General features: G+C 44.3%; 1 protein-coding gene across 1 annotated transcript; it reads right to left on the bottom strand.

The window, feature by feature from the left end:
* Positions 1 to 216: 216 nt before the first annotated feature.
* Positions 217 to 18,577, bottom strand: LOC100577920. Its single transcript, XM_003251746.4, has 5 exons — positions 17,613 to 18,577; positions 12,715 to 12,953; positions 5,113 to 5,253; positions 4,635 to 4,772; positions 217 to 3,983 (listed from the first exon to the last, which is right to left on the bottom strand). The coding sequence occupies exons 1-5, from the start codon at positions 17,974 to 17,976 to the stop codon at positions 3,771 to 3,773; spliced, it is 1,095 nt and encodes a 364-aa protein (XP_003251794.2). The 5' UTR covers positions 17,977 to 18,577; the 3' UTR covers positions 217 to 3,770.
* Between the last annotated feature and the right edge of the window lie 147 nt (positions 18,578 to 18,724).

Raw genomic sequence — 18,724 nt, 5'->3', positions numbered from 1 at the left:
TTTAATACAATTGTGAAATTTCGAGTGTGTTGTCGATTGGAATACATAATAATAATAATAATAATAATATTAATAATAATAATAATAATAATAATAATTAATAATAATAATAATAATAATAATAATAATAAAACAGCATTCGTATTATCGGCAATCGGTAGGATTATTTTGCTAATCGACGCTCGTACAAGCTGCGCTGCTGCTTCCGATCGAAAACATCGAATTTGATTGAGACTGAGTTCGTTGAAAAAGAAAAAAAAAAAAATTTTCCGATCGCACGAACAATAATTTTTAAATATTAATCTCGATTGTTTGAAACGGTTTCGAACTTAAACGTGGCAGTCTTTCTTATTTTAAAAAAATGAAAAAGATGCTAGAAAATGATCGATACTTTTAAACGATAAATAACTATTAAATAAAAAAAAAAAAACATATAAAATGTGCGTGGTGATAAAAATGGAAAATGCGTATTCGAGATCGATTTATGAGATCGACATTGCCACATAGATCGGCCTTTTTCTCCCTTTCTCTCTCTCTCTCTCTCTCTCTCTCTCTCTCTCTCTCTCTCTCTTGTTATTTCAAATTAAATCACACACGCGCTCTGGCTTCTCTGGTACTTCTCCCTCGGCAGAAGACTCGGATAGTGCGATTCAAAGATGATAAATGTTTACGAGAGGCGATGCATATCACAGATACGATGATATGAAAATTCAAATTTTCGTTTAATTCGCGTACACTTAAGAGAAGAAAAAAAAAAAAAAGAAAAGAAAATCACACAGTGCGATTAACCCGTGAATTTTTTTTCTTCTATCAATTTCTTCTACCTACGGTAAGCTTATAGGCCGCCAATCACGCGAGAATTAAAACGTGACGTAAAAGGTACGACGACTTTTATCTTCTTTTTTTTTTTTTTTTTTTTTTTTTTTTTTTTTTTTTTTTTTTTTTTTTCTCACAAGACACAACATTTGGACTTAAATCTTGTAATATGCTAAGCTTCGAGGATAAATCGTAAGTACGAAAAATTTGTGAGGTCGGCCAAATATATTCTTCGAGCAAATATCGACGCCAAAACTTAACGCGACGCTCTCTTCTAGACACGAAAGTCGATGAAATAAAAAAAAAAAAAAAAAAAGGAAAAGTTTGGATAAAAAGATAGAAAAATCGATAGCGATAAAATGGAATTGGGTCGAACGATTAAAATTTCTCTCCGGATTAAAAGATAATTTTAAGATAAAATAGCGCTTTCGGATATCGTAGAAGATCGCGTTTCGTTCGGTCCGCAACAGCCTCGGATATCGTTAGATCTAAAACGGAAGTATGAAGCTTTCTCTCTCTCTCTCTCTCTCTCTCTCTCTCTCTCTCTCTCTCTCTCTCTCTTTCTCTCTTTGTATATATGTATAAAAGAAGGGGAAAAAAAAGAAAAAGAAAAAAGAACAAGAAAAAAGAAGGAAAAGAGATTTTTCCAACAGGCCATCCATCGAATCAATGTCGGATAAAAAAAAATCGATTTAACGTTGACCGAATGTTCATTTTTGTTTTTTTTTTTGTTTTTGTTTTTGTTTTTTTTTTTACGCTTTTCTTTTCACCGTGCCAGCATATATAATCCTCGCAACGAATAAAAAATAACGAGAGAAACGAATTTCTTGCCAATCGTTCTCCTTCAAATAAATTTCTATATCCGCATACCGTGAAAAGATACGTGAAGCGAAGGGAGATTGCAGCAGCAGCGCGGCGCGTAACGTAAAATGGCGTCGGCCGCTTCGGTGCGTTTCCTTCTTCTTCCCCTACGATACTATTAAAAAATTCTACTAATAATATTAATAATAATAATAATAATAATTAATAATAATAATAATAATAATATAATAATAATAATAATAATAATAATTATAATTATAATAATATATCCTTCTGTATCTCTGTTATACTTCTAGATAATTTTAAGCTCAACTAGACACTTTAAATACAGTTAATCGGACATGTAAAATCTTTACAAAAATAAAATAAATAATCTGAATAAATACAAATATAATAATATTACAGTTAGATAATAAATTATTACATAGGATTAAGAACGGGGCGCGAACGATTCGTCGAAAGTTTTGCGTTTCGATCCGTTGAACGATTGTCAACGATTTTGTGCTCGTGTTTCCTCGGCTCGCGTGGCGTGGCGATACACGCGACAAACGTACGCGTAAAATTTATTTTCATACGACGCGAATAATCTAAGTTAAAGCGCGAATACTGTATTATTCTTGTATACTTAGGATAAATAACACCGCTGCGGTGTACAAGCTCGTTTAAACGGATTCCCTCCGAATCCTTCCTTCCCCCTTTCGGCACGATCTCTTTCACGTCTTATCCTTTCCCCTCGTTTCTCAACCGATCCCTGAATAAAAAAAAAAAAAAAGAATCTCCTCGAATCGCGCGCTTCCTTGATATCGCTGCTTTCGAAATATTCCAACAAGATAAAACGATATAATATATATATATGTATATAAATATACACAGATCGTCATTTCTAAAGGGGAGAACTATTCAAAATAAAATAGATGTATTTTAGACGTACGAAATGAACGATTATCGACGATTCCATCTTCATCGATGATCCGTCATTTCGAATCGAATCTTTCTATTTTGAACAATTTTGCCGATTAAAAATGACTCTCCGTTATAAAGATTAAAAATTAGATATCGTCGAAATAACGAATAAAAGGAGAAAGCTAGGCGTCCACCGGTAAAACGTTGTAAGAGTAATTTTAATAAAAAAAAAGATTTACTCGTCGAAAATAGAAAAAAAAATATGGGAGGGGGGAAAAGCAGCTCTATCAAACGATGCGAGAAACTAAATACAATACGTTGAACCGACGATGGAAAATCTCATTGACGAACGGTAAGACGAAAAACTGCTTCTCTAAAACTCCTTCTTCCTCTTCGATCCGTCATCGATCAATATTCCTTTTCACGTTACGATTATTATATACTTTGGATATGGATTTTTCACGCGTGGAACACACAATGGAACGCGTGCTAGCATAAATGCATGCGAAATTCAATATTTTATATATATATATATGTATGTATGTATGTATATATCTCGCACACGAATTACGAATTTACAGCGGCGAAAGCCAACGGGCTGTTGATCATCGTACGACTCTTCCTCTTCTTCCTGCTGTTCTCACTTCTTCGCCGGATGCATCTCCGGATGATCTTCTCGATGACGATGACGATGGCATGTGTGTGTGTGTGTTCGTGTATAGGTGTATGTGCGTGTATACGTGTAGTAGAAGATGGACGGGGAAACGTGGACACGATTTTTCTTTCACGATTCTCTCGTCAACGTTTTTCCAAAAAACGTCACTTAGCGATTAGTCAACGACAACTCGCAACAGAGATATATATATATATATATATATGTATGTATACACGCACACACACACGCGCGGGCGCGCGTTTCACACGTTTCACAGGTTGGAACGAATATATATATCCATCGGTTTCACTTTATATTCGCGGTTGTTCGACACTGGGTGATGATCCGGTGACCGACGGACAGGCCGATCGTCGCCGTTCGAGGCACATCCGACTGGAACCGAGACGGGTTAAATAAGCCCCTGACCTGCTTGGAGAACCGCCTGGAGGTTCTTCCCCTGTTTTCTTCTCCGATCTTATGACGAGAGATGGCCATCCAGGTAGGGCTGGTCCGGTTTCCTGAGATGGGCGAGTCGTCGCCTGGTAGCCCTTCTTCGGCTTCCGCCTTGCCACCCTCAGGATTGAAGTCCGCGGCGTAGGTGTTCGAACACCTGTACCACGTATTCCAGCCCGTTCATGTAATCCCGAAAGATCAACCAATCGCGCAAATTTCGAAACGTCTCCGAAGATGACACTTTCCGGAAATCAGACTTCATGATGTCCCGTGTCACGTCCGGCCGTGACGACAGTTGACGTTCCACTAGCGCTACCTGCAGCTCGCACAGCACCTGTAAACGCACATTTTCCAATGTTATGGAAATCGAATCGATCTCTCTCTCTCTCTCTCTCTCTTTTCTTTTCTTTTTTTTCGAAATTTCGAAGCGAAACGAATCTTCGAACGAATTCGAACGATTCGCGGATTGGTAATTAAAAAAAAAAAAAAAAGAGAGGAAGAAAAAAGAAAAGAAAAAGGTATCTAAAATATTTTCACGTTTCTTTTTGCTCTGTTAACGGTTAAGAAGGAACAGAGAAACGAGAAACCGAGAAATTAAAGGGAGATCGGGTAAAAGCTGACAGAACAGTGATCCAAATTGCAGTTGAATGGACGATAAGTCTATAAACGTTTTTACGCGGCTCGAATGTTTTGTCGCGCAAACTTTGCGTCAAACTCGTAAAAGCAAAGTGCCTTTTTTATCGCGTTTGCGACAATGCAAGTAACGTGATTCAGGCTAATAGCATTCGGTGAGATTTCGGTACCATTGTGAAAGTTGTTCAATAATTCTTTTCTTTTTCTTTTCTTTTTTCTTTTTTTTTTTCTTTTTTTTTCCTTTCTTTTACCGCAGGAATAAAGGGTAAAACGCGAAATAAAAAATGATTCGCCAAGGGGAATATTGGAATAATATTGAGAGAGAAAGAAAAAGAAAAAAAAAGGAATTCACCGTTCGCAGTTTGTATTCGGTCTCCTTAAATTGCTTGCGAAACTCAAGTTGAAGATCCTCTTGATCCCAAACTATCTGTTCCAGACCCACGGCATACTTTTGCATGTATTCATACGCGTCGATGAGGGCTGTATCGAGCTGCGAAAACGAAAAAATACGTTCGATTATTTTCCATACCTGAGAATTTTGTCAGGATACGTTTTCGATCGTTTGAAAACTGAAATTTAACTACATCGAAAGAACGAAAAATTATAATACACAAAATTGCACGAGATTATCGCACGAGAAATAATATTTGCACAAGCGTGCACGCGACGTTGATCGAAAGCGTTGACCATTTACGCGACAAATCTCGAGTTCGAGTCCTCTTTTTCCTCGTAATAGCGATAACTCGTCGATTAAGGTATACATACGAAGAAAAAAAAAGAAAGAAAGAAGAAGAAGAAAGAAAGAAAGAAAGATCGTTCTCCGTACATACTTCTAATCTGTCAAGGTATTCTTGATTCAGGTTCTCTCCTAGTTCCTTGGGAATTTCGTTCGGGCCAGGAAGCCAATCGTAATGTTGATCTTTAAAGGTCGAATGTAGATCGGCAAAGTCGATTTTGTACGTTCTTCTAGCCTGTAAAAGAATCAGAAAAGAAAGGAATTGAATACGCGAATTGATCGAAAGATAGACGAGTCTCGATGAGACGTCGTTTCTCGACGAGGAGAGGAGAAAAGGGAGGAGGAGGTTGTAAAAAATGGATGGGAGTGCGCAAAGTAACAAAATTTTGAACCGAAACAAGGTTCTAATTATAATATTTTTTCCCCCCGTTAACTGTTATGCTATATAAGCCTATACTCGGGCGTGAAAGGTAGCAATGATCGGCCATCGAGCACGCTAAAATGTCTTTATTTTGAACGTCTTTAGCGCGAGATAGGATCGCGTCGAGTTCATTTATATGCAAAAATTTCTCACTGCACCTTCATTATGGGAGCAGTATGGTTCAATAACAGGTTAGCGAGTTTAGTCACCGATTAAAACGAGGCAACACCGCCTCTTCACCGTTCGCGATCTCGATATCCCCCGTTCCTGGTACGATGGGAACAGTGGACAGGCCATGCTGACGGATGATGAGTAAGCCCTGCCAGGCATAGCCGCGACTATCCCTATGCCCGGACAGCACGCGCCCGCCTCGAGCTACTCTTTTTCCCCGATCACACCGACCTGCTACACATATTCCAGCAATTCGACCAAGAAATTAAATCGGAAACCCGCTACTCGCCTCGCTCTTTTTTCCCAATACATCGAGCTGCTATGCATATTCGAAAAATTCGACCAAGATCCAAGAAATTAAATTGGAAGCTCGGCTGCTACGTGGATCACCTCACCTCGCTCTTTTCTCTGAATATATCGAACTGCTATACATATTTGAGTCTTTCGAAAAATTCGATCAAGATCCAAGAAATTAAATTGGAAGCTCGGCCGCTACGCACATCGCCTCGCCTCGCTCTTTTTTCCCAATAAATCGAGCTCTTATACATATTCGAAAAATTCGACCAAGATCTAAGAAATTAAATAGGAAGCTTGGCCACTACGCGCATCACTTTTCTTCGCTCTTTTATCCCAATACATCGAGCTGCTATACATATTCGAGCCTTTCGAGAAATTCGATCAAGATCCAAGAAATTAAATTGGAAGCTCGGCCGCTACGCACATCGCCTCGCCTCGCTCTTTTTTCCCAATAAATCGAGCTCTTATACATATTCGAAAAATTCGATCAAGATCTAAAAAATTAAATAGGAAGCTTGGCCACTACGCGCATCACTTTTCTTCGCTCTTTTATCCCAATACATTGAGCTGCTATACATATTCGAGCCTTTCGAGAAATTCGACCAAGATTCAATAAATTAAATTGAAAGCTCGCTACGCATCGCTTTGCTTCGCTCTTTTTCCTGAATACATCGAGCTGCTATGCATATTGGAGCTTTTCGAGAAATTCGACCAAAATCCAAGAAATTAAATTGGAAGCTCGGCCGCTACGCGCATCGCTTTGCTTCGCTCTTTTTCCTGAATACATCGAGCTGTTATACATATTCGAAAAATTCGATCAAGATCTAAGAAATTAAATTGGAAGCTCGGCCGCTACGCATTGCCTCGCCTCGCTCTTGTTCCTCAATACATTGAATTACTATACATATTCGAGTTTTTTGAGAAATTCGACCAAGATCCAAGAAATTAAATTGTCTCGTCTCGTTCTTTTTTTCCAATACTCTGAGCTGTTATACATATTCGAAAAATTCGATCAAGATCTAAGAAATTAAATTGGAAGCCGTTACACACATCGCTTTGCTTCGCTCTTTTTTCCAAATACATCGAGTTGTTATGTTTGAGAGAAATTCGACCAAGATGCAAGAAATTAAATTGGAAGCTCGGCCGCCAATTGCGTCGCGTCCCAAAGCTGACGGATCTCCTTTCGGGGCGAACGAGATTCGAGTTTTGCAAGATTCGGATACTCCGTGGCGATTGGGCGTTATGAATCACTGGAAACGAGGAGGAGAGTAATGAGGAGGTGGTGGAAGGGAGAAGGGAGGAACCCTCTCCCGTCACGAGTTCGGGACACCGCTCCATCACGAACGAACCATTTCGTTCCGCGAAACTCGAAGCGTCTGATATAAAAAAGGATCTAACGCGATCGCAAGGTCGCACAAACACGCCGTTTCCCGCGAAAATTCTTTATCATCGTCATCCTCGTGTCGTCCCTTCTTTTAGGGATTTTAGTCGACGAAGAGAGAATTGATTTCACGCGTGAAATGAAATAAAATGCTCGAATAATACGTTTATTCGATTGGACTTACGATGGTTGATCCGTTTTTCGTGTATGTGAACTTTATATGCACGTTTCGAAGGATAAATCATCGAAATGAGTTTATCAATCGCTTCGCCTCCATCAAAGCCGCGATAGAACGGACGAGATATTTCTATTTATATAAATGTAATGAATGTAATTTTTATCGAAATTCGGTTAACGCGATACGATCGCATAATCACGTTAAAGATCGTTAAAGTTTCCCACTTTAAATACGTATCGTTCGATCTTAGTCTGTGACATAAGCAGCTAGGTATGTATGTCATCGAACATGTCTTCGACCTCGCATCTTGGACCAGCTGGCCCGCACCAGATAACGTGGCTATCCAAGTCCCTTATCTGGCCCATGGAATGGAAATAATCATCGCGCGATATTACTCTCACGACCTGCAGACCGCGATAATACTTTGACAAGCAAACAACTAGAAAAGTATGCGGCAACCTGAGAGCTATGCCGAGTGTCGGTAATAATAACGTGCTCGATAAATCGTTTACTTTCGATATCGTTAACTTAACCGGGAAGAATCATCGATGAGTTTTATCACGAATGAGAAAGATACGATTTCTTATATTTCTTCTCGAAGAACGGAAGACACGTAAAGAAAGAATGGAAAGAGAAACGATGTCGAAAGAGAACTAATTTGGTGAAACCACGATCGAATTCTCGTTAACGTAATCTCGTAGCAATCTCGCGCGACTATGAAAAACTGGTGGTTCCGTTGGATTCCGGTAATCGATCCTTTTCCACGCCCGAAATCGTTACGAAACCCTTCAACGGAGGGGATACTGGCTTTTCGAAAAAAATAGAGACTTTGTATTGGAAACATTGAACACGATGATTAAAACGAAGCGGTCACGAACCGTTATTATCGCTAATTCGTGTAACATTGATTCCGTCCAGGGAGCTCTCGAACGAAGCGTACGACGAGAGAAAGAGAGAGAGAGAGAGAGCTTCGCTGAACCGGGGGATCGAATGGCCAATTAAATAAATTTTACGATTATTTTACGCGAACCGTTCCCGTAATAAATACACGTTAAAATGTATCCTTACACACGTTTCTTCCAATCTCGTTTCTTCCATCCACGAATTTAAAGCGTGACGAATTCCAACTACTCGAATTCCATCCACTCTCTCTCGAACGCACCGATGCAAAAAAAAAAAAATACCATTTCGATTTCAGTTTCTCTTAATCGTTGATAAAGAAAAAGGAGAAGGGAAAAAGAATGGAAACGTAACGAAAAACGCGTTGGTTTTGACCGGTCGAAGGAAGGAAGGAAGGAAGGAAGGAAGGAAGAAAAAAATGAAAAGATGGAGCAAAAGGTCGTGTTTTATCGATTTAGAAACGAGAAGGGGTCGCGAATATTCCGCAGGTCAGGTGAAATGCGTGGGTTTCTCGTATTGTTGCCGGTTCGAAGCCGGTCACGAGAAGGTTTTAGCGAGAGAACGAATAGGAAAAGGGAGAAGAAACGGGGAAGAATGAAAGGAATTGTCGCTAACAACCACTGGCGGCGAGCAAATCTGAGACGCGGGTCTTTTGTGCCTCGTAAAAGTCTCCTCGGCCACACCGAGGCACGAATAATCGTAAAACCGGGCTGAAAACTGACAGGAAGTAGGCTGGCAAGAGTAGGTATGGTCTCTCTGCGGTACTCCCGAGGACCCGTCAAAATCAATTAGCCTCTCGGTCTTTCTTCTAGCGCGGCTTCACCGCTCCACCGCTTATTAGAAGTTATAAAATTTCGGTGCGACGGCCTCGAACCGATCGAACCGCCTCGCTTCCCCGCTCGCGACTCACACTCCACGCGGGACACAAAGGGAGGAATGCGAATCCATTCCATTTCCATTCCCCTCGATCGATCCTCCCCCTCCCAATTTACCCCAATTTACCCCAAAAATTTCTTTCCCCCGATCGAATAACGAAGAGAATCGAAAATCGCGCGACTTTCGTTTTCGAGAGAACCATTCTTCTCTCGAATCGAACGGACAAAATTGTGAGAAAACGTGTCGATATCGTTTAAAAGTTTGGATCGATGAAACGCTTCTTTCGTTTCACCAAAAAAAAAAAAAAGAAACGATAATTCGCGAGGAGGAAAAAAAAAAGAAAAAATAAGAATATCGGAGATATTCGCGATAAATACGCATTTGAAGGGGGGAAAAAAAAGAAAAAAAAAAAACATGTCAGCATTGAATGAAAGCGTACGGATCGACATCCAGGCGAAGGAGTAGCAGAAAACTACGTGTCGTAGTGCGTACTGAATGTATCGAGGTGAGTAAATGCACTGGCGGGTTGTATATCCGGTGTGCGCTTTAGTATGCAGGCGGAGTGCCGGTGTGGTGTATAGATGCCCCATCCTTGGCGGGGAGGGGCAGCTTCCGATTCTGATTTATTGGAATCCTCCGCTTCCGATATTTTATCCGATTCCTTCACGTACCGACGCGCGTATACGCGACTCGTAGACGTCGGACTTCCTATCTACGAAGAACAGAATATCGGATTTGTTCACGAGCATCTCGCAAGGACGCGTCAACACTCCGATCCTCTCCGATGTTTACCGTATAAAACGCCAACGATGTTTCAACACGGCGAAAACGTACGAATGAACGAACGAACGAACGAACGAACGAAAGAAACGAACGAAAGAACGAACGATGCATCCTGGCAAACGAGTTTTCGTATCTAATTATCGCGTATCGATGGTCGTCGCGGCTGTTTCGAATTCCCCTTCTACTTCGGTTAAAACTGTATCGGCGTGTATATAAACACGCACGATTCGCGGATCGAAATAGTAGTGGATCGCGAATCGCGCCACGTGCACGCGGGAGAGCGGCGATCTCGCTCTCTCACGAACTTGCCCGCTTCTCGGTATCCGCGGTTAATCTATCTTTTCTCTCTCTCTCTCTCTCTACGGCGTGTCGTCGGTGGGGACGATAACGAGAGCCGGCCGATGACATCACTGGACCACCAGACAGTGCGTCGCCTAGAATCGGTATCGGTATGAGAAAAGCAACGGTCCTTAGACCTTAGAGGAAAGGTGGCCGAAAACGAAAAGGGAGCGAGAATAATTCTTTCGGCGGGGCACGGGTTTCTTCGTAAATGGCGTAACCCGTTGCCCGATATCGCGGACCAACGTTCGTTTTCCCAAGAAGGGGGGGGGGGGAAAGACGGACTGAATGAAGGAGAGAGAGAGAGAGAGAGAGAGAGAGTTAGCGAACGAAACGATATCGGATTATGCGCTGACTTAGTTAGAAAACATCGGTATCGAGTATCGTGGAACGATGATGTAACGATGTGACTTTGGTGGAATGGCCACAGGGCGGAACGAGCCCTACGCGTACGAGGGAGGGGGGAGGAGAGAGGGAAAGAGAGAGAGAGAGAGAGAGAGAGAGAGAAAGACACACAAATACCCTTTATGGTCGCACGCGATGAATGCTAATTTTCTCTCGGTCGTACACACTCGCTTCGCGTAGGCAAATATTGGCTGCATAAGCGTAGAGAATCGAATATTTCGTTTCTTCTCGTAAAGAGATGGCCGTTTCGATTCTCCTTCACTCGATATCCGTCTTTTCTTCCTTCTTTTTCTTTTTTTCTTCTTTCTTTCCTTCTTTTTTTTTTCTTTCTTGCTGCTTTCGCTTCCGAAAACCGATGATCGGAGAGAAAGAAAAAGAAAACCGCATACACTGGTAACTGTATGCCGCAATTGTAAATAAAGAAAGCGACGGATGAGTCAGGTTATTATGTATTTTTTATATATACAGAGAGCCGCGGAACGATGTGTCGACACGATGTGTGTGCACGATGCATAACTAGGGGGGCGGACGATCTTAATCTATCCTAAAAAACGAGAGTAAAGTTTCGCGTGTGTAACCGTAGATTCGATCCTGCGGTTTCCACGTCTCTTTTTTCGGATCGTTTCAGAAGAGAAACCTTGAGCAACGAGAGAGGCTGAACCCGGTCCCGTGATTTATTGTCCTTGGTTAGAGATAATAAGGCACGATCGGCTGGGAAGATTCTTTCGAAACGAAAGGATCTCCGTGCGCGGTCGCACGAATCTATTTCTCTCTCTCTCTCCACCTCCTCCTCCTCCTCCTCCTCCTCCCTCAAGATCGCTTACATCGTTCGACGATATTCGCGAAAAAAAAAAGAAAAAACCGCGAGCTACCTGCTACCTTCGTACAATTCTTGACAAATGGCAACAATGTTCGTTACCGAGCGTGTAACGCGAAGGGAACGAAACTCGCCTCTCCTTCCTCTTTCGTTTCGTTTCCAACCAATTTTATTTCCGCCGGTTATAACATTTCGCGTTTCCAATCCGCAATTACGAGTAATAAAAATCGCGCGTAATATATTCGCAATAAGAGAAACGGGGTAATTTTGATCGCTTTCCAATCGATTCGCCGAGGAAATGGAGGCAACGAGGTATTTCGAACGTTTAATCAGTTCGATGAAGATGAATTATTATTGTTACGAGCGAGCAACGTAGTAGTAACGATCGACAATTTAAAGAAAGAAAGAAAAAAAAAGAAAAGTTGGAGAAGGAAATATATTTTGAAATAGAATCGTGGAGTTGGAAACGAATAAAGAAATTTAATACAAGAAATATATTTCGACTCCGCCCGAAAATTTTCATTTTCATTTACATCTACGGCATCGACGATCGCTCTCCACTTTCGTTTTCCACTCGTGTTATCCGTCTACGCGGTATAATTTATTCGCATTTCCATTCCGAGACTTTTCTCTCGAAAAAAAAAAAGGGCCACGCATTGATGAAGATTAGAAGAATATCGGGATAAAGGGGGAAACGAAAAATATCGGAGCGTGAATATCAAAAGCGTACGAAAGCGGCTACGAAAAAACGATTCGTAAGTCCGAGATCTCTTTCGAAGGTCTGTGCGACTCTACGATCAACGGCCGTACGACCGGAAGTACTGCCATAACTGCCTTCCGCTCGATGTCCCCTTTCCCCGTCCGATCCCCCCGCCAGAAGTCACGTCAGTAATTATTGAACCATTGATAAACTTTTCATCTTGGTCTCCGATCGCCGCGAACCCGCACCAATATGTAATCGAGAAAACGATAGGAAACGACGTGTCCCAACCAAACCGCGCGCCATTTTTCGCCGTATAATAATCGGATCATAGCTTTTCTCGATCGACAATGATTCGAATCTCTTCCACAAGATCTCTTAATGGATAATGGAAAATGGGGGGAAGGGAAAGATACACGCGTACTCACGTAATCGTCGCGAAAAAGTATGGCGTGCATCAGCGCTGTTTTCGCTTGAACGACGACCTGATGAAGGAGCTGCGAATCCGTAAGCTGCACCACTTCCAAATCTCCGGTAAAATCTTCGGCCGCGAGGCCGCAAGGATTCACCCACTTGGGGGTCGAGCTCAGTCGTCTGTCCTCGAGGGTCATCGCTGGAGCGGCGTGCACCGAGACCACCAGCAAGATCACCAAAAGACTGCCTAACCCTGAAAGTCAAATTGAACACAGCCGAAATGATTACATGCTCACACACGAGTTTCGTTATATATATATTATTCACGAATTGTCTTCGATCCACTTGACGCGTTTATTTATAATTTTGGATCGATGATTCGATTTATTTCTCTTTATTTTTCTTTCTCGGCGCGAAACGAATAGAAAAATGGTTGGAAAGCGTGGAAAGAGCAGTTGGATTAATTTGTTCGGTACATCGATACTCTTATTTCCAATTCACGGATAACTGCCGCGGTTATTACGTTATTAAAATTGTCCGTGTATTAAGAAGATAAGAACGAGGTTCAGTCGGTGGTATAATCAACGATTTGACGTCGAAAGAGAGAGAGAGAGAGAGAGACTCTCTTGGGGAGGATGCCCTCGAGAGAAATCATACAAGCTTCCGGCTTGTTGCTTCTACCTTCTCCCCTTCTCCCTCCTCCCACCCCCGGATGCTGTCTTGGCCGATAGTAAGCGCCTAAATGGTAGATTTCGATCGGGACCGTCTTATGATCATCCGGCAGTTTCGGGATCACCGATCGTCGAATTACATCCACGCGAATTCGTCGTCGCATTATTTCACGAGTTACGACCCTTGATGAGGGGCCTGGGATCACGTGCACCGCTACGACGACAAACCATCACCAGTCGCGTATACGCATTCGAAGGATGTATAACCACCGCCAGTCTACCGCGTACCGAGTTCTCTCCTTCTTCGTTTAATAAACATCGTTGTCGTCGTCGTCGTCGTCGTCGTCGTCGTCGTCCTCGTCCTCGTCGTCGTCTTTATTCGGTCTTGCGTTGTCCGCTACGAACGCGCTTCGAGCGAGTATTATACCTCGCCGCATCTCGTCCGTAGGATACGTTCGCGCACGATCCGTTTGAACAGCGATTATTTACCATCTATCGGTATATATTAAACTATGAGACGAAAAGTATAGGGATTTATGGAATCGATCGAATCGTAGGCGCGACAATAGACATAGGGATAGGATGAGAAGAGAGTTTGGGAGAGATCGGTGCGAATGAAAACGTCGTGGTGTGCGGTGTGCGCGTAACGGTGTGCGCGTATCAAGGACTGCGTAGGGAAATGTAGGTATGTTGTGCGATCGTACGGGCGCTAACGAATTTAATTTTAATGTGCAGCTATACGCGTGATGCAACGCGCATGACGGACGCGTTCTCGAGTCGCAAGGAGAAAAATAAGCGGACGGAGAAAGAGAAAGAAGGATACACGGCGAAAAGGAGGGGACGAGGAGGAGGGCAGGGAGACACCTCGGACACTTAACGCATATTAATAAGCGGCTCTTAAGTGCGTTTCGCGTCTCGGCGAGAGAGTAATTTGCCGCGGGGAAGTTTGCGCCCCGAAGTAACCGTGAAATCCGCACCGTCTAACGGTCGTATCCTTTCTTCCTGCTACCCGGTAATTGCGCGAATCGCTCCTTTCAGCCGTCGTTCGATTCGCAACAACGTCCCCGCCGATTCGAGGCTGGATCGAACCGAGAGAGAGAGAGGGAAAAGGCGGCTTCGATTGAGAATTTCGAGAAATTGGCGCCCTCCCCCGTCGACCACACGTTTCTTTCGTTCTAGGAAAGTTTTCGCGTTTTCGAAAGGTTGAGAGAAAAAGGAGAAAGAGACGCGATCAAGATCGGTTTAAATCGGCGCCAATTAGGAGTTGGGCAGCGAAACGTGGAAACGATATCGTTAGCCTAAGATTGTGTGTCTCGTTAAGTGTGCACGCCGTGCGCAAAAGTACGGGGAAAAACGTGTATTCGATAATGCGGCAAGTATTTTTATCGTAGCAGAAGTTCCCATGATCCGGGTAAACGATCGGGGCGCGTCCGCGATTATATTTCCTTACTCGTCGCATGCAGTATACGCATCCACGTACTTTCTCCAGTTTCTTTAATTGCGCCACGTTTTTCCACGGCTGAAAGTTAATTGCCATACGATGTGTCCTCCGTGTGTGCCCGGCCAAATTTGTCCGCCAGGGGAATTACGATGATAGGTGCCTCGCGTCCGGCAAGTTCGCATTCTTAAGCCGTAAGAAATCCGAACAGCCACCTGTGCCTCGTAACGTGCAATCTTGCAGGCTGGAATGCATCATCCGATTTGCTTCGTGCACCAACTACACACCCGTACGTTATCTCCGCGGCGCGAGCGAGCTCGATATTCTCACGTCGAATTTACTCGCGTTCCCAATCCCAATATTTCTCCCATTAAACGCGACGCGACGCGCCACGATTTATTTCGGACGTCGGTCATCTAACGGTGGTCGTCGTCGTCGACGCCTTTCGTACGCCTCCCTTCCATACGTATACGTGTGGTGCGTAGAGCGTAGGACCTACCTCAACGACGACACTCGGCGACGGCGTTCCAACGAAATTCCTGAGAACCCGCGGTCGCGTGGAAAAAAGTAAGGCGCGCAAAGCCGGTGGACACCGGTGCAAGCGCATCTCCGCTGTTGGCCGGCAAGAAGATGGTGAAAAATGCGGTAATGACGCACTGTCCTCGCATTGCTCGCGACAATTATACCCCATTACGCCCGTCCCGCCACCCCCTTATCGTCCGGACCGTGTCTGTGCCCGAGGACCTGCGAGCTACGTTGCGGTAGGTCGCGCGATCCTCGATCCCCGACTCCGTATATATCCCCTTCGCTCATTTATTCCTCCTTCCTCCCCATTATTTCCCCTTATTTATCGCCTCCCGCTAATTTTCCAATTTCGCCCCGATCGTTCGCCTATTTCTTTATCACCGCCCCATTTCTGGGAACGCGATCGATCGCCGTTCCATCCGTCGTTTCGCCGCGCAACGGGATAATCGCGCGCGTGAAAATTTCGCGAGGCGGCGCGAGACGAGAGAGTCTCCCTTGAGAGCAGACTCGGGCGACGTTCAACAGGTGGGTGTGTCGAGCGCGCATGCCGCTCTTCCAATCCAACTCGCCACATTTTTTTTCTCCACCGCGATTTCGTATCGCGCGCGTGTCCTCGGCCAAGCGTTTACGATCGTTTACGAAGAGAAGGGAGGATACTCGTTTCGATACGTTTTACTTTTTTGCGCGCAAGCGGATCGAATTTCGAAAGAGGTAACGAAAGAGGAGGAGGAGGAGGAGGAATGAATAGATAAGGAGGATCTCCTTCGAGAAGAATGAATGACTAACCCGTTCATCGACACGTTGAAAAGTGACGTCGAATCGCGAGAGGAGTGTATATCGGTGGGGAGGAAGAAAGAAAGAGAAAAAAGAAAAATGCGAGGCACGTTTAACGAGGCAAACTGTTCAAATCGAGGCGCGTGGATTATCTTTCGTTTCTTTCTCTCTCTCTTTTTTTTTTTTTTTACGACGCTCCGTCTGAAAAAGTGAAATTCCAGACGTGTTAATCGCGTCGAGAACGAGAAGAAAATCGAAACTCGTCGCAATAACCGATCCTCGTGGATCTCGATCCCCCCGCGCCGCAGTTCTACTCGGCCAATTTGCACGGTGAATCGGAAAGGGAGGGAAAAGAGCGGGTCGCATCGAATCCGGTGAATTTCAAAAACGTTTCCCGTCCGCTCGCGTTCGACGAGAAACAAAAGTAAAAGCGAAGGAAGAAGAAGAATACGGGGAGTCAGGGAAAGATGCTGTACTATCATTACGTAAGAAAGTATTGATTTTGCTCTGAGTCAGCGTCAGGTGTGCGTTGATGCGTACCGTACGCAGCCAACGAACAGAGAAAAGCGTTAAAGCGTTAATGAATGACACTCGCGCCGACTATTCCTTATCGCGATTTTTCGTAATTTTTCGTGCCAGCGACGCGTTCAAAACCAAATCCGAGTGAGTTTTATTTCGTATATCGGATGAGTCACGATCGGACTTATTAAACGGATTGCTTCAAATAAATACGACGATGACTGTGCGATTTCTAATGTTACGATCGTGACCAATTAAGTTTTCACCTTGATATCAGTTATAATATAATCGGAGGCGGGATCGGAGAAGCGAAGGTTCTATGGTTAAATGGAATCGGAACGCAGAAAATTGTAAGAACGAATACGTGTAAATATGCAAATGTAGTTAGCGTGCGCGAATCTTACAGCGGGCCGTATCTGCATGTGTATCAATTCAGAGAACACGTTGCGACAGGAAAGAGGATGCAACTTTTATATCGACAACGGTCAAGATAAAGTAATAATCTGTACGAACGTAGCGTTACGATTACGTCTCGAACAATTGCGAGATAAATTTTTCTTCCTTCTTTCCCCTCCCTTTGATCACGCGATATTAAATTTTAGCGAACCGAGAGATTTCGCGATCAAATTATTAATTCCTTTTTCAAAATTTTCGTCGATCGTATTTTTACAAACCTTCTCTTATTCCTCTCTCGCATTCTCTTAAAAAACGAATCGTTAATATGATGATCGCGCGCCAATAAACGAGAAGAGCAGCAAGCTTGGAATCCCCAACTTATCGAGTTGAAAATTCTCGTTATCTCGAGGGAGGAGGAAGAAGGGACGAATCATCGGCAAAAAGAGAGAATCATCGATGATACGAGCGAGAAAAAAAATAAATAAATGAGAAATAAAGATGAAAGAAACGTGAGAGAAATAGGATAAAGAGCGCGCGCGGCGAAATACGAAACGTATTCGTCGGGTGTAGTGGAGTAAGTTTGACTTACTGAGCCACGTGGTCGCGGTGACGTCTGACGATGGGTTGCGTCTCGATCGTATCCCTCGATCGTCGTAAAAAGCAGGTACAGGACACGCGGAATCACGGGATAAGCGTCTCTCGTTCCGTTCGTTTCTCTCTATCGTCGGACTAATCGCAGCTTCGTATAGGAAGCTTCTCTTATCCAGAATTCTTTTGTACCATTTGGTATCGGTAGGCCCGACGCCGGGGCAATCGGCCCCCATCGGTTTACTCGGCGACGTTCCATGTTCGAGAACTCTGTGCGAAGTGGTCCTTTGGTCGCGAACCAGGATCGCCTCCATCGCGATTTCCCCTCGATCGTGAGCGATCGCCGTATCCTCGCCAACCGTCATATTCGCATAGCACTTGTGACGACGATCACTCTCGTGGCACGCAGGCAGGCAGTCAGGCAGGCAGGCAGGCAGGCAGGCAGGCAGGCAGGCAGGCAGGCAAGCACACTCGCGGTGGCGCGTGGCGACCAAGGAGCGAGCGAGACCTATCCTCTATCCTCTCGCGTGTATCCCCGCGTACTCTGACTGCCGCGGGTCAGTGATACCTTGTCATCGAGCGTGTACTCGCGCGATGGACGGACGGACGGACGGACGAATGGATGGATGGATGGGCGATGGAATCGATAGACGAATCGGCCAGTTGTTACACGTCGCGTGTATACTCGCGTGTCGGGAAGGGAACGAAAGGGAACGAAACGAGAAGGAGGGAGACGCGAACACGACAGGAGGAGGATGCGTCCACGACACGAGGGGAGGAGATTGGGCGAGATTAGTCGAGTCGGCGGGGATCACACTTGAAAAACTGAGTCCGCACAGAATCACAACCCGTTTGGCACTGGTCTCGACACACGCGATGCACTGATTCTTATACGAGGGGGAAGGGGGTTACGAGTGGTGTCTCAGAGGAAGGTAGGAGGAGGGGAGCGGTAGGTGCTTAAGAATGTGGCGGGAGGAGGGGGGAGGGGGAGGGGGAGGAGGGAGGGAGGGAGGAGGAGGAAGAGGGAGGAGGAGGGAGGGAGGGAAAGAGAGAGAGACGCGGGGGGCGGTGGGGAGGAGGGGAGGGGGAGGAGGGGGGTTCGCGTGGAAAGGA

Source organism: Apis mellifera, linkage group LG1 (assembly GCF_003254395.2).
Source record: "Apis mellifera strain DH4 linkage group LG1, Amel_HAv3.1, whole genome shotgun sequence".
Lineage (NCBI taxonomy): Eukaryota > Metazoa > Arthropoda > Insecta > Hymenoptera > Apidae > Apis > Apis mellifera.
Note: the sequence above shows the minus strand (reverse complement) of the source record. Positions and strands in the feature narration are given on the sequence as shown.